The sequence below is a fragment of the Hylobates moloch genome, unplaced genomic scaffold (assembly GCF_009828535.3).
Source record: "Hylobates moloch isolate HMO894 unplaced genomic scaffold, HMol_V3 SCAFFOLD_2, whole genome shotgun sequence".
Classification (NCBI taxonomy): Eukaryota; Metazoa; Chordata; class Mammalia; order Primates; family Hylobatidae; genus Hylobates; species Hylobates moloch.
In genome coordinates, this window is record NW_026652277.1 from 143,618,620 (window position 1) to 143,645,322 (window position 26,703).

General features: G+C 38.4%; 1 protein-coding gene across 2 annotated transcripts; it reads left to right on the plus strand.

The window, feature by feature from the left end:
* The first annotated feature begins 1,451 nt into the window (after positions 1-1,451).
* HINT3 (histidine triad nucleotide binding protein 3) lies at positions 1,452-25,638 on the plus strand. Of its 2 annotated transcripts, XM_058435543.1 has the most exons (6): positions 1,452-1,549; positions 2,520-2,852; positions 12,386-12,503; positions 17,677-17,746; positions 20,256-20,382; positions 23,033-25,638. In XM_058435543.1, the coding sequence occupies exons 2-6, from the start codon at positions 2,652-2,654 to the stop codon at positions 23,063-23,065; spliced, it is 549 nt and encodes a 182-aa protein (XP_058291526.1). In that variant the 5' UTR covers positions 1,452-1,549; positions 2,520-2,651; the 3' UTR covers positions 23,066-25,638. The 2 variants fall into 2 exon arrangements, with proteins under 2 accessions (XP_058291526.1, XP_032014340.1); XM_032158449.2 differs by lacking the exon at positions 1,452-1,549 and having other exon boundaries at positions 2,408-2,852.
* Positions 25,639-26,703: the final 1,065 nt, after the last annotated feature.

Genomic DNA, 26,703 nt, shown 5'->3' on the forward strand with positions numbered 1-26,703 from the left:
AAAGACAGTAAAATAGATGATGTAGGACATAACGGGAATTTCTGAAGTGGTGTTCTTGCGTGAGCAAGAAGGAATGGGATCTAGCGTGTAAGTGGAGGAATTAGTTTTGATATGAGCACAGACTGTTTATCTTTGGTATCAGTCAGGAAGGCCAAGTATATGAGTCATCATTTTGGAGGGAGTCAGTTGAAGTTCTCTTCTGAGAGCTTCAGTTTTCCCATTATGTCCATTATCCTTGTTCATGTGAATTACACGGGAAGCGTCAGAGTCCCAGGGCACCCCTTATTTGCAGCTCTCTAACCCTCATAGAGCTCTGTAATTCCCATAAATGGTCTCCTATCCTCCCTCCTGAAACTTTCTTTATGTTATCAGAAATGTAGAGTGCATCATGTCAGTTGTGTAGGAGAGTGTTTATTTTCCTGTGCCCTCACAATACAAATGCTATTACATAAAGGAATCTTTGCCAATTTAATTGGGGAAAGGCTTATTTCATTGTTATTTAACGTAGACTTCATCAATTTCTAGTAAGGATGAATTTCTTCACATTTTTAAGTGGTACTTTTTCTTTTAATTAATTACTTTCATAAAAGCTGCTTATTTTTCTGCTGAGGTTTTCAACTCTTTTTTTTTTTTTTTTTTTTTTTTTTTTGAGCTAGGATCTTGCCCTGTCACCCAGGCTGGAGTGCAGTGGCATGATCTCAGCTCAGTGCAGCCTCTGCCTTCCAGGTTCACGCGATTCTCCTGCCTCAGCCACCTGAGTAATTGGGACTATAGGCGTGTACCACCATGTCCAGCTAATTTTTGTATTTTTAGTAGAGACAGGATTTTACCATGTTGCCCAGTCTGGTCTCAAACTCCTGGCTTCAAGTGATCCATCTGCCTCGACCTCCCAAAGTGCTGGGATTGCAGGTGTGAGCCACTGTGCTGGCCTCAAATCTTTCTCATTGTTTTATAAGAAATCTTCCTATATTAGTTTATTAATACTATTTCTCACACATGCTGCAAATATTTTCACTCAAATTTCCACTTTTCTTTCAATGAAGTTTTTGGCATTTTTACATACTTTACAAAATCTTATTTTACAAAGTTTAAAAAATCTTATTTTACACCAATCAGTAATTTATTTAATGGAATCCATTTTGAGCACTTAGGCCCTTTCCTTGCCACCCCCAAAGCAAAGTAAATATTCACCTACATCTTAAAGAAACCAATAACAGTTCTTTGGTTTCAGGTGTTACATTTAAATAGTTAATTTCATCAGAAGTATATCTGAGTGCATGGTATAAAGAAGAGATATAATATTTTGCCCCCTGAAATGGTGGCCAGTTGTCACAACTGTCTTTATGAGCTAATCTCTTGTACTAGAAGGGTCCACTATCCCCTTCTAAGGGTACAGCCCAGCCAGCAGTTTCCTGCTGAGAGAAGATGCCCTGGAATGCTCTTGAGAAAGGCTTGGTCATCAGTTAGGTTGGGCCTCTGTGCCAAGGCAGCCTTTTAGGTTCCTGACAGCCTGCCAGGAACAGCTCCACCCAGAATACTGATATTACTGGTATGGGAAGCAGCAATAAAAAGAGTATTATGCATTTAGCATCAGGGAGAGAAATAAAAACCCACAAAAAGAAAAGTTGAATTTGAAAGGACAACACCAGTAGCTATGTCATTAGTGATGCCATTGAGAGAATCAGATTTCACTGTACATTTTCTAATATGTACAATCCATCTATCCATTCCCACAATTAATGTTTTTCCACTGCCTACTGTGTGCCAGATACCAGGCTGGAGTCCACCTTGAACACCAAGCTAAGGAACTGGTACTTTTTCTTTGAGCACATAGTTACTGAAGGTTTTGTCTGAGTGACAGGAAAATCAATAAATAAGTTAGAAGGTGATTGCGTTGGTCTAGGTGAGGCATTATGAGGCACTGGCATTGAATTTCTGGGATATTTGAGACTATTAACCATAGGACTCCACATCTACTTGTATATGAGGAATGTGAGATAAAAAAAAAAAGCTCGCTATTTTGATCTAGCTGTGCTGTTAACAACAATAAAAAGTCAACAGAGATGTAAAGATCAGTTTTGGACATTTTGAGCTTAAACTCCTATATTATCGTGGCTGAAAAGCAGCAAACATGATGTTTGTTGAAAACAAAGCTTTAGGAATTTTGCTCATTCTTTAAAAACCTACGAATTTTAAAAATCAAACTTAAAAAACTTTTTTTTAAAAAAAAAATGGCAGCGTAATACAATATTTGGACACGCTATATTATGGGCTTTGAAGAAAGCCTGTCCAGAGTACCCAACAAGCTGCATTATGTCAGACGCTCCCGCGCCTCTGTGATTTCACCACGACGCGCGGGGCGCTCTGCGTCTTGGCAGACGTCGTGCGTCATACCAACGAGGCGCAGGGGTCAGGACGACTCTTGGCAGCTTCATCGCGCGCCCTCTAGTGGTAGCCGGTTTTGAGGCCGGCCTCAGACTTTGAAGTTCCCCATCGCGTCTCCTTCCGTCTCCCCCCAGCCTGGATCACCGCCCATCGTCAGGCAAGGGGCGACGTCTCGAGGTAAAACGGAGGAGGTGTGGGACGCGGAGCCTGCGCGGGCCCGGTAGCCCTGGAGAGGCCGAGGCTCCAGGCCGCGAGGGGCGCGTGCGATGGCGGAGGAACAGGTGAACCGCAGCGCCGGCCTGGCCCCCGACTGTGAGGCCTCGGCGACTGCAGAATCTACGGTTTCCTCGGTGGGGACCTGTGAAGCCGCTGCCAAGTCACCGGAGCCCAAGGACTACGACAGCACCTGCGTGTTCTGCCGGATCGCGGGGCGGCAGGACCCGGGCACTGAACTCCTGCACTGCGAGGTGGGCGGCGACGCGCGGCCGGGGGTGGGTGAGGACCTGGCAGCCCCTCGGAGCTCCGGCAGGGAGGCCTCGCCGTTGTGGACCGGGTGCAGAGGATCCCGATCGCTACTCAGCTCGCCGAGGCAGGGCCGCTGTGTGTGGATGGGGCTCGGGGAAGCTGGGGATTCGCCCACTACGGGCCTTTCTGCGGGGTCCGGGTGCTGATGACAGACTCACTCCTAGGGGACGGACAGGCAGTGGCTCCAGCGGTATCTTTGCTGTTCCGAGGGGCAAAGAGTGAATGACAGGGCCGAATGCTTTGGCTTATGTTTGCAGGTACCCAGGTACTTGGTACAAATAACATTTTGTGGCCTCTGCTTTTATTACAGGGATTCTCCTCCACCTTCAAGATACTGATTTTAATACCTGCACACTCTAATACCGATACTGGTGAGAAAACTAGTAGAAAATAGGTAATGATAATTGTGGAAAGCTGTTTGTTAGATTGGCAGAAAATAGGCTGGAGGGAGTGGGTCTGAGGTCAAACTATTATTGAATTGCCTCTGAATTCCACTGTCAGTTGGGATGCGTGGACATTTTCAGAGCATGAAGACTTTGCCCAGATATTTTTAAACGGATAATCTGGCACACGCTTTATTCTGTTGGTTTTACTTGTCCATATAGAAACAACTTTTTGAGAGAATTAGCTCCAAAGATTGTGTCTTTTGTAGTAAACATTCCTTTATTTTTTAAAAAATAAATAGAATTCCTTCTAATACCTTGTTTAGGAGGTTTTTGAGCAAGATAAGGGACAGTCTGTGTCCCGATTTTACAATCTAAAGGGTGGAATGTATACAGAGGAGGTAGCCAGTTACAGTGCCTCGAGCTGTGGTCAGGTGATTTTACAGTATTTTGTAAACTGGTGGGAGGAGCATCTAACCCAGCTCTGAAGAATTAGGGAAGGCTTTCCAGAGGAAATGAGACATGAAGAAATAAGTAGGAGTTGATCAGATGAGGAAATGGAGAGAATAATGTCCCAGGTGGAGAGACCCCCCGAGAGGTTCAGTTTGTGTGATAGAAAAACTAACAAATTGTCTAACTAGTGCATAGAGTTTGAGAGGACGAAAGACGAGGCTGGAGAGGTAAACAAGGGGCCAGATTATTAAGTGTGTTGGAAGTCATGTGAAGGAATTTTGTCTTTATCTGAAGAGCAAAGTGAAGCTTCACAATGTTTAATGGTGGGTTGGGAGGAAGATGCTGCGGAGTTATAGGAAGGGGGTTGATCTTTGAAAGGTCATTCTGGCATCATTGTGGAGAATGATTTGGAGGAGACCAGTCTGGAGGTATGGAGACCTGTTAGAAGGCTAGTAGAGTAATCTACTCTGATGATGGCCTGAAATGAGAATGTGATAGAGAAGATTATGAAAAGTATATCAATTTAAGGGATACAGTATTCAGGAGGTAAAACAGGCAGGACTTGATGGATACAGGTCAGTGATTCTCAACTGGGGGCGATTTTGCCCCCCCAGGGGACATTTTGCAATGTATTGAGATACTTTTGATTGTAACAACTTCTGGCACTTCTGGGGGTTGCTTCTGGACCTAAATAATGGGTAAAACCCAGGGTTGCTATTAACATGGTACAGTGCACAGGACAGTACCCCCACCCCCCATCAACACACACACACAAAACAGGCTTATCCAGCCCTCAAAATGTCAGAAGTGCCAAGGTTTAGAAACCCTGATTTAGATATAAGAGAATAAGGAAATGAAAGAGGGGGCAGTCAAAGATGATTTCCAGGTTTCTGGCTAGGGTAAACTAGTAATGGTGGTACCATTTTATTAAGATCGGGAACACAGGAGGAGAAAAGATGGCCAGAGGAGTGGTGGGGGGTAGCAAAGCGATGAGTTCAGCTATAGAGTTGTGGAGTTTGAGGTGAGTTTGAGGCATCTAAGTAGAGATGTCTTTTAAATGGTTGGATAGTCTAGCACTCTGTAAAGGGATCTGTATCTCTAACCCAGATTACAAGAACTGTCAGTTTATAGATGGAAACTGAAAAAGAAGGGTAGCGATGAGATCACCCATGAGGTAAAAAGTGAAGGGGAGGCCTACACAGAACTCTGAAGAACACTAACATCATAAGGGACAGACAGAGGAAGAGGACCTGGAAAGGGAACAGAGAAGGAACAGAGAAATAGAAGGAACCCTGGGAAGGCTAAGAGAAGGGAGTATGTCAAAAAGAAAGGAATTGTGAGCAATGTCAGCAGTAATATTGGCCTGCCTTCATCCTCAAATCTGGGTTAGGTGAGTCTTGTATGTCCTTGCAGAGTCAGAGCAGGACTGGTTTTGTCCCCAAAGTGATGTTCATTGACCTTGAGGAGAGCAATTTCATGAAGTGGTGAAGCAAAAGGCAGATAGCAGTTGATTGAGAAGAACTTGGGAAAGGAAGGAGTGAAGACAGCAAATACAGACAACTCTCACAGGAATTTGGCAATCGAGGGGAGGAGGGAAAGGTAGTGGTAGCTACAGGAGAAGTTGGGGATTAAGAGAAAGCTTTTAAAACAGTGAAGGCTTTTGTGTGTTCAAATCCCAATGGGAAGATGCCTACAGAGAGAGGTTTAAAATGGCCCAGGGGTAGAACGTTGATCCTGGGAAAGAGGAAACTCATTCCTCACTCTCTGTGTGCCAGGCACTGTTGGAGGCATGGGGATACAGCCGTAAACAAAACATGCAAAACTCCTTGCCCTTGTGGAGCTTACATCGTAGTTGCAGAAAAGGATAATAAGCAAAATAATAAGTAAAATTTATAGTTTATTAGATGGCAGAAAATAAAGACGAAGGGGACGCAGTTTTAAAATTTTAGTCAGGAAAATCTGCACTAAGCAGGTGACATTTGGGTTAAGCCTTGAAAAAGGAGAAGGAGCAATTATATGGTTATTTACAAGTAAAAGGTTTGAAGTAGCTCCTGTGAATGCTAGGAGAGAGAATTAGGGAAACAAGGATTGTTGTACAGCGGGTCACATGAGGTTGAGGACATTCAATTTCAGGTCATACCAGTGTGCTCAGTTGTGTGATTTTCTACCCACTTTCCAGCAGCAGCCTAAGCCTGGGATTATACAAGGTAGGCAGTTGTATTGACCCAAGGTTGGGGTTTTGCCATGTGGGTGTTATAGAAGTGTAGTGAGACACAGTTAAGAAGTTATGGAGCCAGGCGCAGTGGCTCACGCCTGTAATCCCAGCACTTTGGGAGGCTGAGGCAGGCAGATCACGAGGTCAGGAGTTCGAGACCAGCCTGGCCGACATGGTGAAACCCCATCTCTACTAAAAATACAAAAATTAGCTGGGTGTGGTGGCAGGCACCTGTAATCCCAGCTACTTGGGAGGCAGAGGGAGGAGAACTGCTTGAATCTGGGAGGTGGAGGTTGCAGTGAGCCAAGATCGCGCCACTGCACTCCAGCCTGGGTGACAGAGCAAGACTCTGTCTGGGGAAAAAAAAAAAAAAAGAAGTTATAGCAAGCAAGTGGCTGAAGTGGTAGACCATGGAATATATGCTGAATAGGAGAAGGAAGTAAAGACAGCACCTGACAGGGAAAAAGAATACGCACATGAGTTTTCTGTTTACAGACCTCTGTTGGACTGACCCATAGAATCAGAAGGGACCTAGTTTTGCCTCTTCAGTCTCCCTTTATTTTACTAAATATAAAAGTAGACTAAAGAGAGGTAAAGTGCATTTTTAAACTCAGAGTTCAGTATTTAGTAGATCCGTAGCAACTGCTTTTACATTTTTGTATTCTGCAATTCCAATATGAAACTAATAGAAAATAGATACTAGTAGCTGTAGAAAGCTTTGTCTAAAAATAGTCATCAAAAGGGGTGGGATCCAGACTTCTATCTCATCCAAGGTGAGAATTTTTCTTGGTTAGGAACAAAGTAAACAATATGAAGAGCCTGGGGATATTTTCCCGGTGGAAATAAGACATGATCAGTACTTTCTACTAATTTACACCCTAAATTAGGGAAACGGGGGAATATATACAATAGCCCACTGTCAGTGGAAAAACACAAACTGTGCTTTTTTTGTTTTCCCATTCAACAACAGGAATCAACACAGAACACTTCTGTGACCAAATGTATGGAGGTTTCCCCCCACACACCAAGCAAACAATCAGTTTTGCAGCAGACACCGGCTGGGTGTCCTCCATTTCAATTCTTATACTGTCTACCTGGTGATAGCATCAGATCACACAGGTTGAAGACTCAGTCCCCAAGACTGGCCTGCCCTTCCCACCAGTTGCAAGTCCAGGCCTCTGGAACTTCTGACTGACCAGTTTGAAGTTGGGGATCCCACGACCTTCTCTTTGGGTTCTAAAGCCTGCTAGAGTGGCTTACAGAACTCAGGGAAACACTTAGGTTCACTGGTTTATTATAGAGGATATTCCAAAGGATGCTGCTGAAGAGATGAATAGCCCAAAATATGGGGAAAAGGAGGCAGAGCTTCCATGTCCTCCTCAGGTGTGTCCTCTCCCACGAGCCTCCATGAGTTCAGCTATCCAGAAGCTCGCTAAACTCTGTTCTCTGGGGCCTTTTATGGAGTCTTCATTGGATAGGCCTGACTGACAATTCTGTATTAAGGTGACTGGACAAAAAGGGTGTGATCTAATACTAGTAGACTGAGTGGGGAAACCCAGCAAGGCCTTGTCCAGATTCTTCTTGGCCTCTCTGTGAAGCTTTCCTTCCTCCAGGGTATGAGGCACAATCCCTTCAGAAATGAGGGTTTTATGACCCACAATCAGAAAGGTCAGGGAAGATTATAGTCCTGACTGGGGCAGGTGAGGGGAGGGCAAGAGAAGGGCAGAGAGATTGTGAGAGAGATTCTTTTTCTGAGGCCTGTCTCTGAGGCCTAAAATGCCCCAACATGATAACAAAAGACTGTAACAAGGGCGTTGGGAGTTATGAGCCAGGAATTGTGGATGGAAACCCATATATATATATTACACACACATATCCATATAATACAGAACATAAGATACATATGCATGTATAATAGTGCTCCCAAAAGTTGTTTATCTTTTTCAAATTGAATCTAAGATGACTTGATGTACAAGAGCTCACTCATTAAAGGTTGAAGATTAATCTTTTTAAAAAGAATAATTACATAACATAATTCGATGGTTTACATCATACATTCATATACTCATTCAAATATACTCATTGTAAACATTTAGAAACTGTTGGGTTTACATAAAGTGTAATTCAAGTACAAAAGAGAAAAATTTCTATTTGGAAAAGTTGGAGTTACCAGCATCATGAGGGGTTAGTCTGGCAAACCTTTCCAGCAAAAGCTGTAGAAGATTCTTCACTCCATAAACCTCCATATGGTGTTGTCTAATTGTATACTGCAGATTTAAAACTAAGCAAAGGCTGAACCATGCATTCTTAACAGGGCAGATGACACTCCCAAAGGGGTGGAAATTGGTTCTTGGTGGTGGTAGGGCAATATCTTACTTTTTCATGTATGAGGCACAGATACACATAGAGTAAACAGAGAGTATAGCTGTGGTATTAAAATCTCATGGAGATAGGATTAGAAGAAAAAAAGTCTTAAAAGGCTCATTAGATAAGAAATAATGAAAAAGTAATTGAGTAACACTGGACTAGAATTTACCTTGCTTGGGACTATACTGAGGAAATAACTCAGTGCCAATTTAACTTGAACGTTGTCCCCTGTTGCAGGATGGTTAGCATCCCCGATCTCTGCGCACCAAATTCTAGCAGTATCCATGATCAAAAGAACATCTATGTATTTCCACCTCTGGTTGAGGAACACTGCTTCAGAGCCATACTCCATCTGCTGGGTCCACGCTGGCAGCTTTTTCCCAACAAAAAATAGATGTCTTGCCATTCTTGACATCCGTGAAGCTAGTGATAAGGTATTCAAAAGGGGGAGGGGGAGAAAGATAAAAGAAAGAAAAACCTGTCCTTGTAGTCTTAAAGCTGGCCAAGTTTGCTAGATGGATGATAACAGAAGCAGCAAAAACATGGCTTTTTGATTGGCAAGATCTGAATTCCCTCTGGGATTTTTAGCTGTTTTAGTTCTGCATTACAGAAAGCACAGAAATATTTAGAATGGAGGTTGAGTGCCAATCTGCCCTATTTGGGTTTTCAGATTTAACGAAATCTGAAACAGTTATTCGTTGTATTTAAATTGATTATTAGAGTCCATGGTGATAATGAAGTCAGGATAGGCTAGCTCTTCCTCTAATCCATGCATTACCAAAAGGATAAAAGTTGATTCTTCCCTGGGGCAGAGCAGATGTGGCAGGGGAAAAACAATTTTAATTCTTTTTATATGTAAAGCATGGGTATATCATACAGAACATAAACATATATACATTGTATCTGTGAAATTAAAACATCATGGGAGGGGGCAATCAGAAAATGTCTATAAAGGCTCCTTAGGGAGGTGATAATGAGAAAAGGTTCAGACACACTGATCTAATTAAAAAATGGCCACAATTCCAATTTAAGAAGGGGTTTTGCAAGGAGAAACTGAAAGATCATAGAAAATCCATCTCTGTTCCTGGAAAAATACCTGAAAACCCAAATGACACACCATTTTTTAAGGGGTAGAGGAGGGTCTGTCAGTAACTTTATCTTCTATGAAGCATCTGTCATTTATTTATTCAGCAGTTTGGCAGGCGTACTTTGTTATTCACTTGGAGTTCAAAGATGACTATGGCATGCCCCACACTTGAGGAGCCTCCCTATGATCCGAATTCAGTGCAGGAATGAAAATGCTCTTTAGTGGTTGTCATTAGGGATGGATAGGCGAAATACTGTATCTTTAAGTCACTTGAAATCATTCTTTTCTTTGAATGGAATGATTATGCTACCAACATGACATACAGTTAGGTTTATTGTTGTTTGTTTTTTATTTTTAGGGATTGCTTTTTTTTCTTGTGAAGTGTGAAGTATACATGTTAAATATTTACATGTTTTCAGAGTCAAAATTGTAAAGCAAGGTACATTTGGAGAAATCTAGCATCCATTCGCTTGTCGTCTCTACCATGTTCTCTTTCTCCATAAGAAACTTTTAAAAACTTTTTTGTTTATCCTTCCATTGTGAGTAAATAGGTATTCACATGTCTGTATTTGTATTCTTCTTTCTTACACACAAAAGATAGCTTAACCACTCTCCTGCTCCTTGCTATTTTTTCAGAAAAACTTGAATATATCTTAGAAATAATTTCATATGTATATGAAGATCTTCCTCATTCCTTTTTAGAGCCACACAATACTGCATTATGTGGATTTGCCATAATTTATTAAACCAGTCTCCCAGATGCATTATGAACGTTTGGTTTATTTTTCGGCCTTTTGCTGTCATGAATTATGCTGCAAAGAATAGTTTTATACACACACACACACACACACACACACACACACATTTCATATTTTTGCCAGTGTATCTATGGAATAGGAGGATCATTTTTCTTAAGATGAACCATGTAAATGATGCCTGGATCAACAGTAGGAATGGGACAAAGGGTGACATCAGAGCTAGTTTCAATATTTCAGAAAGCTTCGTGGAAATCTAATTTAGTCAGGGTGTAGGCTAACTAAAACATGAAGTTTCTTTATTTTTAAGAGGAATTTTATCTATTCCTGGTGATGAAAGTCATGTTGACTGGTAGTTTTTATTAGGATTGGGATTGGGTAATAAATTAATTAAGATTGAGAAAATAAATTCTTGATATATGAGAGTTAATAACCAAAACCTTTCAATATAGAGGTTGGAAGACAAAACTAAGCATTTTGGTTCATTCTTATGGCTAAGTTATGCAGTATGAGACAGCAGATTTTTAGGACGCTCTTTAGCTTTTCTCCTGCTAGCTATTAGACTGGCACTTGCTAGTTCTATTAATCTAAAGAAGTGTCGTTCCTACTGTGAGGTAGAGTATAGCTACATCATCTCAAACTAATTCTAACCAGGTTGTATTCTGTACCAGAAAGAGTTACTTCTGGATTTTAAAAAATTAATGCCATAATTGAGGGGAAATAAAGATATATAACATTGTTGTGTTATGAATCAATCTGGGAAGTACGATTATGGCAATTTTCTTGTACTAGATTTAACCCCCAATTTTAATTGTTTCTGAGCTGGAAGTATTAAAGAAATAATGGTAACCCCAGCACTTTGGGAGACTGAGGCAGGAGGATCGCTTGAGTCCAGGAGTTTGAGACCTGCCTGGACAACATAGGGAGACTTCATCTCTACAAATATATATATATAGCCTGGCATGGTGATGTGCGTCCCGGCTACTTGGGAGGCTGAGGTGGGAGGATCAACCGAGCTCAGGAGATCGAGGCTGCAGTGAGCCATGATTGTGCCACTGCATTCCAGCCTGGGCTACAGAGAGAGACCCTGTCTCAAAGAAAGGAAAAAAGGAAAATTTTAAACAATCAAAAACATTGTAGTCCTTGACCTTATCCTTTTCTAAAACATTCCATGGATATCAATTTTTAATTTCAATACTAGACAGAAAAACCATAATAAAAACGATAGAAATGGATTAAAATTGATATGTAATTGTCATATTTGTTATCTTAGGATAACCAGGATTACTGGAATGGATATGACACACTTGTTTGAATTGAATTTTGGCTCTTGGAATGGAGAACTATTGAGCAGCATTGCATTCATGGATTTTTTCTAAGGGAAACTCTATACTGATTTTAATTAATTTTTATTTATTAAAATCAGTATAAGATACTGAATAAGATATTCACTATCAGATACTTAATATAGTTATTTAGTGAATATAGATTTTCTTTTAGGAAAGTTTGAAATTCAAATGTTAATAGGCTGAAACACGCTCTTCTTCCTTTCCTTGTCTTTTTTCTGTAGATTACTGTGTGGAGTAATGTAAACCAGAAAACTGATGCCATACATGTATTGTAGTGGTCCCATAAATTAGTACAATATACTGGAATTTGTTTCAGCATTTCAGTCTTTTTAATACTGTAAAGTGGCAAGTAAAAAAGTATTTGGATATAATTGCTTTAAAAAATGTTTAAAAAATGCAATCCCTGGACATGTAAATGCTAGCTGATGTTCTTTTTATAATTGAAGAAAATGCTACGTTGGGAAAAAAATTAAATGTAGAAAGGAATTTATCTATCTTGCTGTGATTCTGTAGCCAAACCTTTAAAAATATGTATCAAGAGTGAAAAACTTTAGGGTAGGGATAGAGAAATGTGTAATGAAATAATAAACTCTGAAATTATTGGTAATGAAGTTTTAGTGAACTTTACTCATAATTGTTTCCCTAAAATTGACTTTATGTGTCCTTTTTATTCTCTGGAATAAATGAGCATCTCATGAAGGAAATGTTATGAACTTAATGCATAATTATAAAATTGCCCAGTGGGGGTTAGGTGTAACATAAGTATCATTTCCCTGTCAGACTGAGATTAATGGTATTTAAGTCATGCCAGAACAGCATTAAGAAATTCTTTTTAAAAATTCACTAACAAATGTTTTTTCCTGTAGAATGAGGACCTAATTTGCTTCAAAGATATCAAACCAGCAGCAACTCATCATTATCTTGTGGTGCCAAAGAAGCATATTGGAAACTGCAGAACTCTAAGGAAAGATCAAGTAGAACTGGGTAAGATGATGGCAGTATTCTTCATGTTTATATCATCTTCAGTTGGTATCAGTGATGGCAGTGAAGATTGAAAAGAAAAAGTTTAGTTAAGTACTGTGAAAAAGGAGCGCTATGACTTTTTGAAACTTTCACCATAAAGAATTTTAAATTCATTAAAAAAATAAATGTATTCATTATGCAGCTTCCACATTTAGGAACTCATGGACAATTTAAAAAAATATATTAACCTTTTCCCACAGTGATTTTGAAGCATAAACCACACATCATGCTATTTAACATTTAAACTGTTGAAAAGATAATATATTTTTATGACTTTTTTTTTTTCTTTTTTTTTTTTGAGGCAGAATCTTGTTCAGTCGCCCAGGCTGGAGTGCAGTGGTGCGATCTCGACTCACTGCAGCCTCCGCCTCCTAGGTTCAAGTAATTCTCCTGCCTCAGCCTTCCAAGTAGCTGGGATTACAGGCACGCACCACAATGCCTAGCTAATTTTTGTATTTTTAGTAGAGACGGAGTTTCACCATGTTGGCCAGGCTGGTCTTGAACTCCTGACCTCAGGTAATCCATCCACCTAGGCCTCCCAAAGTGCTGGGATTACAGATGTGAGCCACCACACCTGGCCTATTTTTATGACTTTTTAAATAATGGACTTTCTTGACTTTGAAATGAAAGGTATAAAAAATTAATTATAAACGAACAAGTTACAATATGACAAATGAGCTCATATTGCCTTATGGTGAGATCATGTTGGTACCTGCCTTATAGTCTCCTGTGAAGATGAATTAGCACCAAAATTTAATTATGAGTTTTTAGTGATGAACTTCTAGCTTCTGAAAAGGAGATTCTGAATCTTGTCTATTGAGGTTGATTGCTCATTTTCCTACTCATGCCTTCTGTGACTTGTCACCTATCATTTTCTAGGACATTTCTAAGCTTACTTCAAATCTGCCTTTAAAAAAGATAATTTCAACTTTTATTTTAGATTTGGGGGTACATGAGCAGGTTTATTACATGGGTATATTGTGTGGTGCTGAGGTTTGGGATACAATGATCTGTCACCCAGGTAGTGAGCATAGTACCCAACAGTTAGGTTTTCACCTCTTGCCCCCATTTCTCTCTCCCACTTTTAGTAGTCCCCAATGTCTATTGTTGCCATCTTTTTGTCCATGAGTACCCAGTGTTTAGCCTCTCCTTATAAGTGGGAACAGGGAGTGTTTGGTTTTCTGTTCCTGTGTAATTCACTTAGGATAATGGCCACCAGCTGCATCCATGCTGCTGCAAAGGAGATGACTTCTCTCTTTTTTATAGCTGCATAGTATTACATGGTATGTATGTACCACATTTTCTTTATCTAGTCTACTGCTGATGGGCACCTAGGTTGATTCCATGCCTTTGCTATTGTGAATAGTGCTGTGACTCGCATACAAGTGCATGTATCTTTTTGGTAGAATAATTTGTTTTCTTTTGGATATATACCCAGTAATGGGATTGCTGGGTCGAATGGTAGTTCTATTTTAATTTTTTTGAGAAATCTGCAAACTGCTTTCCACAGTGGCTGAACTAATTTACATTCTTATCAACAGTGTGTAAGTGTTATGTTTTCTCCTCCGCCTCACCAGCATCTGTTTTTTTTTTACTTTTTAAAAATAGCCATTCTGATTGGTGTTGAAATAGTATCTTATTGTGGGTGTGATTTGCATTTCCTGATGATTAGTGATGTGGAGCATTTTTTTCATATTTTTTTGTCCTCTTGTATGTCTTCTTTTGAGAAGTGTGTGTTTATGTCTTTTGCCCATTGTTTCATGGTGTTTTTTTGGTTGTTTAATTGTTTAATAATTTATTTATGGATTGGGGATACTGCACCTTTGTCAGATGCATAGTTTGCAAATACTTTTTCCCATTCTGTAGGTTATCTGTTTACTCTGTTGATAGTTTCTTTTGCTGTGCAGAAGCTCTTTACTTTGGTCCCACTTGTCAACTTGTGTTTTTATTGCAGTTGCTCTTGAGGACTTAGTCATAAATTGTTTCCCAAGGCTGATGTCCAGAATGGTGTTTCCTAGGGTTTCTTCTAGGATTCTTATAGTTTGAGGTCCTACATTTAAATCTTTAATCCATCTTGTGTTAATATTTGTATATAGTGAAAGGTAGGGGTCCAGTTTTATTCTTCTCCATATAGATAACCAGCTATCCCAACACCATTTAATTGAATATGGCGTATTTTCCCATTGCTTATTTTTGTCACCTTTGTTGAAGATCAGATGGCTGTAGGTGTGTGGCTTTATTTCTGGGTTCTCTGTTATGTTCTGTTGGTCTATGTGTCTGTTTCTGTACCACTATCATGCTGTTTTGGTTACACAGACTTATAGTATAGTTTGAAGTTGGGTAATGTGATGCCTCTAGCGTTGTTCTTTTTGCTTAGGATTGTCTTGGCCACTTGGGTTTTTTGGTTTCATATGAATTTTAGAATAGTTTTCTCTAGTTGTGTGAAAAATGATGTTGGTAGTATTGAATCCGTAGATTGCTTTGGGCAGTATGGCCTTTTTAACAATATTGATTCTTCCAATCTACGAGCATAGAATGTTTTTTCATTTGTTTGTATCATCTACAATTTCTTTCAGCAGCATTTTATAGTTCTCCTTGTAGAGATCTTTCACCTCCTTGACTAGCTGTATTCCTAGGTATTTTGTGTGTGTGTGTGTGTGGCTATCGTAAATGGGATTGTGTTCTTGATTTGAGACTCTCAGTTCGAGTGTTATTTGTGTTTGGAAATGCTACTGATTTTTGTACATTGAATTTGTATCCTGAAACTTTACTAAAGTCGTTTATCAGTTCCAAGAGCCTGTTGGTGGAGTCTTCAGGGTTTTCTAGGTATAGACTCAGATTGTTGGTGTAGAGAGATAGTTTGACTCCTTTTCCTATTTGGATGCCTTTTATTTCTTTCTCTTGCCTGATTGCTCTGGCTAGGACTTCTGAAATCTGGAAAGGCTTTGTCATGAGGTTCTGGGATTAGTTTGATCAATATTTTAAGGTAACCTACATGATAGATCAATTGGGCTAGATTTTTAAAAGGTAAGAAACCACTTTGATGGAAAACCTTGATGTGTAGTTCATTAATACTTAGGCTAGTGAATTAACTAACAATTTTTAAACTGTCGATTCTGAATACAGCAAAGTTCCTTAGTCATTTGAAGTTCTATCAGTACATTTGAGAACATATATGGTTTACAACTACAGGGTAGCATTTGAGCTTATAACAATTACATCCAATTTAGATTTACCTGATTGAAACATTTCATCTTTCTTATTAAAAGTTTTTATTTTCATTCTTGTAGTTATTTCTTAAGTTTCACACTTTAGCTTTTTAGGAATTTTTCAATTTATATTCAGCGGAAGTGGAGAATAGAGGCTGTTATAACTAGTTTTTATAACTGTTGCAAATCAAATATTGCTAATTTTGAAGCAGCTGGTAGGTATTTGGGATTCCATTATATTTTCCTCTTTGCTTTTGTGTTATATTTGAATATTTCCATACTAAAAGTTGTTGCAAATTAATAATTTTTATATAATTGATAAAGTTGAGGAAATAATAAGCATATGGAAGAGTTCAAGAACACTATCAAGGAATATGACTATAATTGACATTTATAGAACTCCACTTAAATACAGCATACATGTTTTTTAAAAAGCGTATGTTCACCAAAGTTGACCATATTCCGAGCAATAAAATATAGCTCAATACATATCAAATGATTGAAATCTTATAAATATGTTCTCTAAAGACTGTATAATTAAATTAGAAAAAGAAAAAATTCCAAAAAAAGATACAGTCCGGCTTGAAGTAATTTGGAGCTTTTTTTTGGACTCTATGGTACTAATCTAGTCTTGGAAGGCTGGCAGTCTCCCAGCTCAGACGTGACTTAAAGAGTAAACATTAACAATGATTTTGTAAGTCTCAATTATCAACTATCCTCTGTAGATGTTTTTACTTCTTCCTCTTTCAAATACATGATTACACCATTTAGAAACTATGGAGGCCTAACATTTGGCATTGTGCTTTGAAGATACCAAAATTTTTCTGGTGGACAGGTTTATTCCCACCTGAAGGCCATAAAACACCAAGAGAAGAAAGATGATAAAGGAGATGGAATTTGGAAGCCAGAGTCATTATACAAATTTTTGGCTAGTCAAGGATAGGCTGACTGGAAGGGATACCATATCCTTATACCAGTTTGGCTCAAAGACAGACTCAAAGTTTTCTTGTCTTATTAAATCAAACAATTTCTGTTTAATTACTTGGTCTTCTTGATGAGAATTAGTCCTCATGTGATCAGATGTCCTAAATAGCCAGCTGTCCTAAAGTCTACCTGTCTGTGAGATTTTGTGATAGTGATGTTGCACTGGGGCTCAATTTGAAACTTTATTTCCGTTGTTAATAAGCAAACTTCTCAGTGACTTAAAGCTACTGAATGTCTTTTTTTAAATTTTATTTATTTTTGAGACAGGGTCTCACTCTGTTACCTAGACCTGAGTGCAGTGGCACAATCATAGCTCACTGCAGCCTTGACCTCCTGGGCTCAAAAAGTCCTTCTGCCTCCACCTCTCGAGTAGCTAGGACTATAGGTGGGCACCACCATGCCTGGCTACCTTTTTTTTTTTTGAGACAGAGTCTCGCTCTATCACCAGGCTAGAGTGCAGTGGCACGATCTCGGCTCACTGCAATCTCTGCCTCCCAGGTTCAAGTGGTTCTCTTGCCTCAGCCTCCTGAGTAGCTGGAACCACAGGTTTGCACCATCACGCCTGGCTAATTTTTTGTATTTTAGTTGAGACGGGGTTTCACCATGTTGGCCAGGATGGTCTCGATCTCCTGACCTCGTGATCCACCTGCCTTGGCCTCCCAAAGTGCTGGGATTACAGGCATGAGCCACTGCGCCCAGCCACCTGGCTACTTTTTAAAAAATGTTTTTTAGCGACAAGGTCTTGCCTTTTTGCCCAGGCTGGTCTCAAACTCCTAGGCTCAAGTGATCCTCCTGCCTCAGTCTCCCAAAGTGTTGGGATTACAGGGGTGAGCCACTGTGCCTGGCCTGAATGTGTCTTTTGATAGGACAAGAGTGAAGATCAATGGCAATTTGTGAACTTAATGTCTCCTCTAGTGTAATGTGTCTTTTCTGTTTTACAGTTGAGAACATGGTAACTGTTGGAAAAACCATTCTTGAAAGAAATAATTTCACTGACTTCACGAATGTGAGGTGTGTATACTTCCAGATGGAAACCAATATTATACATTATTGACTTTTTTCAAAATGTTATTTCTTCATGGAAAATGGAAACAGAGGTGGCAGTTTGTGGTTTAAATGTAATTTTCCTGAAAGTGAGAATATAGTTCATTAGTAGTATAAATGTAATAAAACTTCCTCTTGTGTCTCAATATCTTCCAATAATTTCCACTTGTAGTTTGGACAGACAAATCTATATGAGCAGTGGGTAGGTAAAATAGTTATAAGTCTACTTTTTAAAAAAATTTTTTTGAAACAGGATCTCACTCTGTTGCCCAGGCTGGAGTGCAGTGATGTGATCATGGCTCATTGCAGCTTCAACCTCCCAGACTACAGTATCCTTCTAACTCAGCCTCCAGAGTAGCTGGGACCACAGGCGAGTACTACCACACCTGGCTAATTTTTAAATTTTTTAGGTAGAGAAAGGGTCTCCCTATGTTGCCCAGGCTTGTCTCAAACTCCTGGGCTCAAGTGATCCTCCTGCCTCAGCCTTACACAAGTTCTGGGAATACAGGTGTGATCACCACACCCAGCAAGTCTACTTTTCTATGTTCAATATATGCATTCCTATAAAATTGTGTGCAAGTTGAATTTGCCTAGAAAAATTTTATATGATTTAAAAACACATGATTATAATTCTAATGTGAAATAAACTTGAATTTGTTGTCTGCTGAACTCTGGCATAAGCACATGATGTTCAATTTTTCAACTGGTTTTTTTTTTTTTTTTTTTTGAGACAGTCTTGCACTGTCCCCCAGGCTGGAGTGCAGTGGTGCGATCTCGGCTTACTGCAACCTACGCCTCCCGAGTTCAAGTGATTCTCCTGCCTCAGCCTTCCACGTAGCTGGGATTATAGGTGCATGTCACCATGCCTGGCTAGCTTTTGTATTTTTTATAGTAGAGACAGGGTTTTGCCATGTTGGCCAGGCTGGTCTCGAACTCCTGACGTCAAGTGATCTTCCCGCCTCGGCCTTCCAAAGTGCTGGGATTACAGGCGTGAGCCACTGCGCCGGGCCTTTTCAAATGTTTTAATTTATCTAAGTAATGGTTTTCTTTTTAAAAGATTTCCGATTTTGCTTCTGTGACCCAAGCAGGTTTAATGGAGATTACTTCTAACACTTTGACCTAGAATTCAGAATAGACTTGAATTCTAATGCCATCCATGCTACTTGTGGTGTACTCTACTTATACTGTCTGTGTTAGTTTAAATATGCCATTTAGCCTCTCCAAGATAATACCTGCTCTGCCTACTGGTAGGCGCAAATGAGATTCTCTGTGTGAAAAATCCTTCAAAAACTGTTAAGCATTACCAAGTGTGATAGTGACAAGGAACAAATGGTGTTTGAGACCCTTTGGCTAGAAGCCACACATTTCCTTCACAGTCATAGGATGCTTATTAGGAGAATGAACATTGGACAAAGAATCGAGAGCCCTGAGTCTCCAGCTCCACGACTGTCTAACTTTGTGACCTTGGGAATATTTTAAACTTTCTGAATCACGGCTTCGCCATCTTTAAGATGAAAAGATTGAGTGAACCTTTGAGTTGCTTCAAGCTTCTAGATTATTTGATTCTACATTATATGACTGTTTGGCAGAAGGAAAACCTAGTCTCCTCTTCTAGGTAGTGGTGGAAATTTTAAAGTATGTACTGCATATCTGACTGCACATTGCTAGTCCCAGATGATCACTGCTGCAGTATAGCACTTCTCCTATGCCTCCTTTCCACACTTCCACTCACTGATACCTTGAACAGGCAAATATTTCTAGGCTTTGATTATTGTTACAGGTGTGTCTTGCTCTGCTGAGCATAGGTGGACTTGCAAAACTTTTTATAAGCTTATTTTTAAGAGTTTAAATCATATTTTAAAAACTTTGTAACCATTTAAAGGAATTCTCGTGTATCTTTTAGACAGCACATAATTATCATTATCGTCTAACTTATTTTAAGTATTAAACAAGAAACCTGGGTGATGACGAAGGTTTTTTATGATGACATAATTAATCTCACTACTGAAATATTGTTGGTTTGGTAGGAAATGTCCGAGTACTTTATTAAAGGAAAAAGGGTGCCATCTACTGGCTATGTATTGAATAAAGGAACACGACTACTTGAGTGTCCAGTGATGTTTTAAAAAATTCATTGCAAGAGCATATTTTAAGAGAATGAAAGCTTAAGATGATAAAGACTGAAGTGATAAGACATTATGCCAACTCAGAATTCATACAGATTATACTGAGACATAATATGCTGTTAAGGCCTTCCTTGATGATGAGCTTATGTTAGTACGAACTTCAACATGAAAAGAAGAGGAAGTGTGTGAATCCTCTGAAGTGCATAAAGAGAAACGTTTAATAAGATTTGTGACAGTCTATTTACCTTAGGTACTTACTTTGGATCTCGTTAAAATTTGTGTGTTTTCACCTGAAAAATGACTTCATTTTAGAAGTGGTTTGTCCATCATCTCTTTCCTTTCTATTTTAGGATGGGTTTTCATATGCCACCATTCTGTTCCATTTCCCACTTGCACCTTCATGTTCTGGCACCAGTGGATCAGCTTGGCTTCTTATCCAAGTTGGTTTATAGAGTCAATTCCTATTGGTTTATCACAGTGAGTATTCTTGTTATGTCAGCAGCATACAAAAATATTTAAAATATTTATCCTTTTCGTTGTAGTTTTTTCTTCTCAACAGTAGGTACTTACAGCTCTCATAGGCTTGATTACCTGTTTTAACATACTGCTTGCACATATCCAAAATAATATTTTTAATTTGGGGGATTTTCAAGATCATCAATCTGTAGGAAGAAAAGCTATGGCTAAGTCTTCCCCATTGCAAGTAGCGGGTACAATATAGAAGAACCATGGTTTTCAGTGTTCTGACTTTGGAGTCAGATCTGGATTCAAATTCTGGCTGCAGTGCTTGCTTGAGGGTCCATGTGAAAGTTACTTACATTTTTTAAGGGTCAAGGTCTCTATCTATTACCTGCATATAGGTAACAGTGCCTACACCTAGGGTTGATAAGAGAGTTGATGAGGTAACTTATGTGTAAAGCACTTAAAACGGTACCTTGCAAATAGTAGTCAGGAAATGTTACCTGCTACCTCTATTGTATCATCAACATCATTGTAGAAATTGAGTTTTTGTATTTTTTGATAGGTCAAACTCCTTAGAAAAGAGTTGTAGTAGTAGCATTACCTACCAGATCTGTGGCCAAAGGGTTCTTTTTTTTTTTTTTTTTGAGACAGTCTCACTCTGTCACCAAGCTGGAGTGCAGTGGTGCAATCACGGCTCACTGCAACCTCTGCCTCCCTGGTTCAAGTGATTATCTTGCCTCAGCCTCCCAAGTAGCTGGGACTACAGGCGTGCACCACCATGCCCAGCTAATTTTTGTATTTTTATTAGAGACGGGGTTTCACCATGTTGGCCAGGCTGGTCTCTATCTCCTGACCTCATGACCCACCCGCCTCGGTGTCCCAAAGTGCTGGGATTATAGGTGTGAGCCACTGTGCCTGGCCCAAAGTTTTGAGTCTAAAAAATTACAGCATTCTGCTTTGCCAAAGCAAAAGTGGAGTAGAATTCAGCTGTTTATATACCTGTGGTCTGAAAGTCAACCCTCAGTTATTAAGTGACTCTGGGGTCCCTCTAAGGCCAATTGACCACTAATTGACCACTATTTTATGGTCCATGATGATAAAGTGATCTATAGTTGCCATATCTGAATAATCATCCAATAGTATTTATCATTAATGAATGGTATTATTCTAGTCATAGTACCAAAAAATTTAAAAAGTGTCTAATTTCTAGAAACTTCATATTTCAAACATATTATCCCTGTCTTCAACTCGTTGCCCAGATTATTTTATTTAAATTATATAAAAATACAAAAATGAGCTGGGTATGGTAGTGTATGCCTGTAGTCTCAGCTACATGGGAGGCTGAGATAGGAGGATCGCTTGAGCCCATGAGTGATCATGCTACTGCATTCCATCCTGGGTGACAGAGTGAGATCTTGTCTCAAAAAATAATAAAAAATTAAATAATATATAAGATACATATATATGTGTGTGTGTATGTATTTGAAATGGGATATTCTGCCGGACAGCTGGTTTGGTTTTTTTTTTTTTTTTTTTTAACAAAGTTTGTGTAATAGAAAAGGTTTTTTTTTTCCCCTATTTGTATTTCTAATTTTCTATAAGAGCTATACCTTTATAATAAAAGATGAATGAAAATACATTTTTGTAATGTTTTGACTGTATTTTCTTATAGGAAAGACTTTTTTACTTGGAAAACATCAATGTATAAAATTATAAGATATGTTGTTGGTTTATCCTGAGAATCTGAACTCTTCTTAAATCTGACTTTGTTAGCATATCTTATGAGACTTTGAAAAAAATCAAAGATATTGAAGTTAATTTCAAAATCTTATATAATGATCCAGATTATATAGTGTGATTGAGAAAAACACTGAAATGATGTAACTCAGAGACTTTAGTTTACCTTTTTTAAAAAATAGACTTTATTTTTTAGAGCTGATTTAAGTTCACAGCAAAATTGAGTAGAAACTACAGAGTTCCCATGCACCCCCTACCCCTCCACATGTACAGTTTCCTCACTATCACATCCTACACCACAGTGGTATATTTGTTACAATCGATGAACCCCATCGATAAATTGTTATCACCACAATCCATAGTTTACTTTTGAGTTGACTCTTGGTTTTGTATTCTGTGGGTTTTGATAAATGTATAAGGACATGTATCCACCATTATAGCATCATACCTAATAGTTTCACTGCTCTAAAAATCCTCTGTATGCTGCCCATTCATCCCTCCTCCCCCTCTAACTCCTGGCAACCACTGATCTTTTTATTGTCTCCATAGTTTTGCTTTTTGCAGAATGTCATATGGTTGGAATCCTACAGTATGTACCCTTTTCAGATTGGCTTCTTTCACTTAGTAATAATGCATTTCAGGTCTTACTTTACTCTTTAAAACCTTACTGTTATATTTATTTTCCTTTGCTTCTTGAAACTTGTTAATGAATTTGCAATGCAGGCAACAATCTGCCCATTTATATACAATGTAGAATAATTATATATAGATATTATATTATACCGAGAGTTTTTTTGTAAGATATTTTCAGGAACAGAGTATGTAGTACTCAACTCTTCTAATGTGGCATATTATAATAGGGATACCAGGAGAATTATTTGATAGAGACTATGATATCTAGAATTAAAAAGTATTTTTTTAATTACAGGCTGATCACTTGATTGAAAAACTAAGAACATGAAAATGTCAAGAGTGGAAGATTTTTCTAATCTTGGTTCAGCACAAAGTGATGTTTAGGTCCCTTTTAAGTCTAATTGCAATTTTAAGATTTCTTGGGTTTTATGAGAGGCTGTTACTTAGTGGCCTTAAATCTTTTCTGAATGTCTGTTTCCTGAGATCTGTGATATAGTTACATGAATATTTTGTTACTGACTTGTTTCAATGGTTACTTGTATAAGGATTTTATATATATGATACTATAGATAAAATCCTACTTAAGACAAATTCTGTTAATCAACAAGGGCTCTGTATTTTTTTAAGTTAAAATATTTTCATTTCTCCGTAAGTAGTCAATTATAATAGTGATTTATTTATGAAGAATAAACTACTATGGAAAGTACTTTATTGGAACCTTTATTACTGTGAAGGAGAAAAAGAACTTAGCTATTTCTTGATAGTTCTATAGTTTTACACATAAATTTTCAAAATAAAGAATACCATACTACACAATGATCTCCGATCTTGGTGAGGGAAGGAATTATGTATGTGCCACTTTTTCCTCAAATTTCAGATGCCAGTTTTCACTTTTTGAAGCATTGCGTCTTTTTAATGAATCTATCCTGAAAGCTATATAATATATATAATTTCTATCAGTGAATTTACAATAACTATCAAATTGGCTATCAGAATTCACTGTAATGGAATTTTACCTCTAATAACATAAAGGGGGAAGAAACATAGGTTCTCTTAATAAAACTAGCAGAAAATGTTGCTTTATGGCATATTTTTGTATCAAAGAGAAATCAGAGGTTAAACTTTGCTTTTATCATGAAAAGGGCCTGAAAGTAGAGATAGGCTTAGATGAGAAAAATTGATAACACAATGTTAATACTATTGATATATCATTTCATGAGGCATATTTTGCTAGAAATTGTTTTTTTGGTGCTAATCTACAGGCACAATAGTGAATGTGAATGAAGAGTAGGTGCTGCAAGTTAATCCTACATTGTGCCAGTGTATAATAGTACCATGTAAATGAATATGAATAAATGAACATGAGGATTAACGTATTGTTGAAAATAGGCTGAGATACTGGTTTTCTTTCTTTTTTAGAGGGGGCATGATATTAAACATAGTTTTAAGTAACAAATTACTTATTACAAAGTTACAACATGTGGAATCAATACTGTTTTATTTGTTCATTAATTTATTCATTCAGCAAACATTTGTTGAACATTTAGTGTGTACCAGATATTGCCAGGATCAGGAAATAAAGAAATAAAAATGGACATTCAGCCTGCAATTGCTAGTACAGGGGTCAAAGAAAATCAGTGATTAGAATTTAGTGCGTTAAATGCCATGATGCCTTCACAGCCAGAAGAGGCTGTGAAGGGATAAACACTTCTGAGAGTGGGTGGTAGTAGAACTGAGTATTCAAGACTGAATGTTAGGCAGGTAGACAGTGATTGGTTAGGCTGAGAAACTCACAAATATTTTCCTTGAGTTCTGCTTCCACTATTATTTACTTTACAATGGATATGAATGTTCAGATTTCATCTTATTTACTGAAGGTGGAGAAAGGATGTGGAAGTAGGGGTTATGGGCTCTCAAAAGTAGATTTATAGAGTTTTTTTTATCACTATTTTGTGATATAGTTCACTGAGCACTTACATAGATTAACAGTTACAAGTTTCCATAAATCAGTTAGAATATGACTAGCTTCAGGGAAGGAATTTTCAACAACTGCAATCTTTGATTGTTTTACTATGGGAACTTGCAGTGCTATAATTGACAACATTATTTAACAATAATAGGTAAAGTAGGCTGGGCGTGGTGGCTCACGCCTGTAATCCTAGCACTTTGGGAGGCTGAGGCGGGTGGATCACAAGGACAGGAGTTCGAGACCAGCCTGGCCAATATGGTGAAACCCCGTCTCTTCTAAAAAAATACAAAAATTAGCTGGGTGTGGTGGCGCATGCCTGTAGTCCCATCTACTTGGGAGGCTGAGGCAGGAGAATCGCTTGAACTCGGGAGGCAGAGGTCGCAGTGAGCCGAGATCGCGCCACTGCACTCCAGCCTGGGTGACAGAGTAAGACTTCGTCTCAAAGAAAAAAAAACAATAATAGGTAAAGTATTTAAGGAATTCTCAAATGCCTTATGGACCGCTTCAAAAATGTGGTTAGCCAATTGATTCAACTTTTATAGGTTTGTATGCTCTCATATAAACCTATTTGTTTCCGAGATCAGATGAGATCGGGCACATTCAGGGTGGTATGGCCGTAGACAACCTATTTGTTAAAAACCCTTGGAAACACATTTTTTAGTAGAGGTTCTCATTTACTTATAAAGATTAATAATCAAATTACTACAATTAATATCCATTTAGCCTTTTCAGTAGTCTAAATATTTGGTAACTCCCTAGCCGTCTATAACACTAGTTCAAAACAAGGCTAATTCATAACCTGTCTTAAAAATGTTTGAAGTGGTATGAAGAGCATTGTTTATGCATGTTGTGATACTATTTGTGGAATTGTATAATGAGCTATTTCAAACTGCTAGAAGAAAATGAAATAAAAATGGAAAAATACTGTCAAATTTTGCCTGTCTGGACTTTTTAAGTAGTACTAAAAACAGAAATTCAAATGAAAGATGTTTTATAAATTGGCTGATCAGTGTATGAAAGGTATACTGTAGTGATGTAAACACACCTCTTTCATATAAAGAATCCAAGGTTAAGAGCACAGCCTTTATTATTGTAACACTTATAACTTACATACTTCTAGATTTTGATATGAAAAAGTCATTTACAAAAGCTGGTGCCCACAACTTTGATTAATTTTTTAGTATGTACTAGGTACAAGTACTCCAAGTCACTAAAATGAAACTAACACTTGTTGATTCATCTATTTAAGAATCAGCTCTTATCCTTGCAATATAAATACAAACAACAGATCTGACTCAGCTGAAACCAACTTAATGAAAATGTCTAAGTCCAATTCTGATTGAGGAGAATGAGATCCTCATTACATGATTAGTTATTTAAAATCACAAAAGTAGAGATGGATTCACAATGAACAATCATGCATTAATTAAACCAATCCTTAAGCCAAATATCTTTTAAGTATAATATTTTCTATTCATATGAAGTAGACATCTCAAGCTTAAAATGTTCCTCCTTCCCAGCCTGTTCCTTTTAGTTTTCCCCATTTTCATTAATGGCAACTCCAATCTTTCCGTTGCTCAGGGTAAAAATCTTGGAGTCATGCTTGAGTCCTGTCTCTCACACTTCATATCTAACCTATTAACAAACCTTGTTGGCAGTACCTTCCAAATATATTCAGAATTTGACCACTTCTCATCACTGCTATCACCTTGGCCAAGTTATCATCATCTCTTATCTAGATTGCAGGAGTAGCTTCCTCACTATCCCCCTGCTTTTGTCCTTTCCCACCCTATTGTCTCCTCTCAACACATTTACATATTGAACAAACAGAACATGTATGCTTGAGTGTTCTATCAGACCCACAGATCCTAAACACTGCCCTCAGATACACGCAAAAAGTTTTGGCACTGGATTGTCCCCTTGAAGGGACCTGAAACAGAAATCAGTTCATTCTTTTCAGTGCCCAGTGTCTCTGCCTTTGCAGATACTCATTCTCT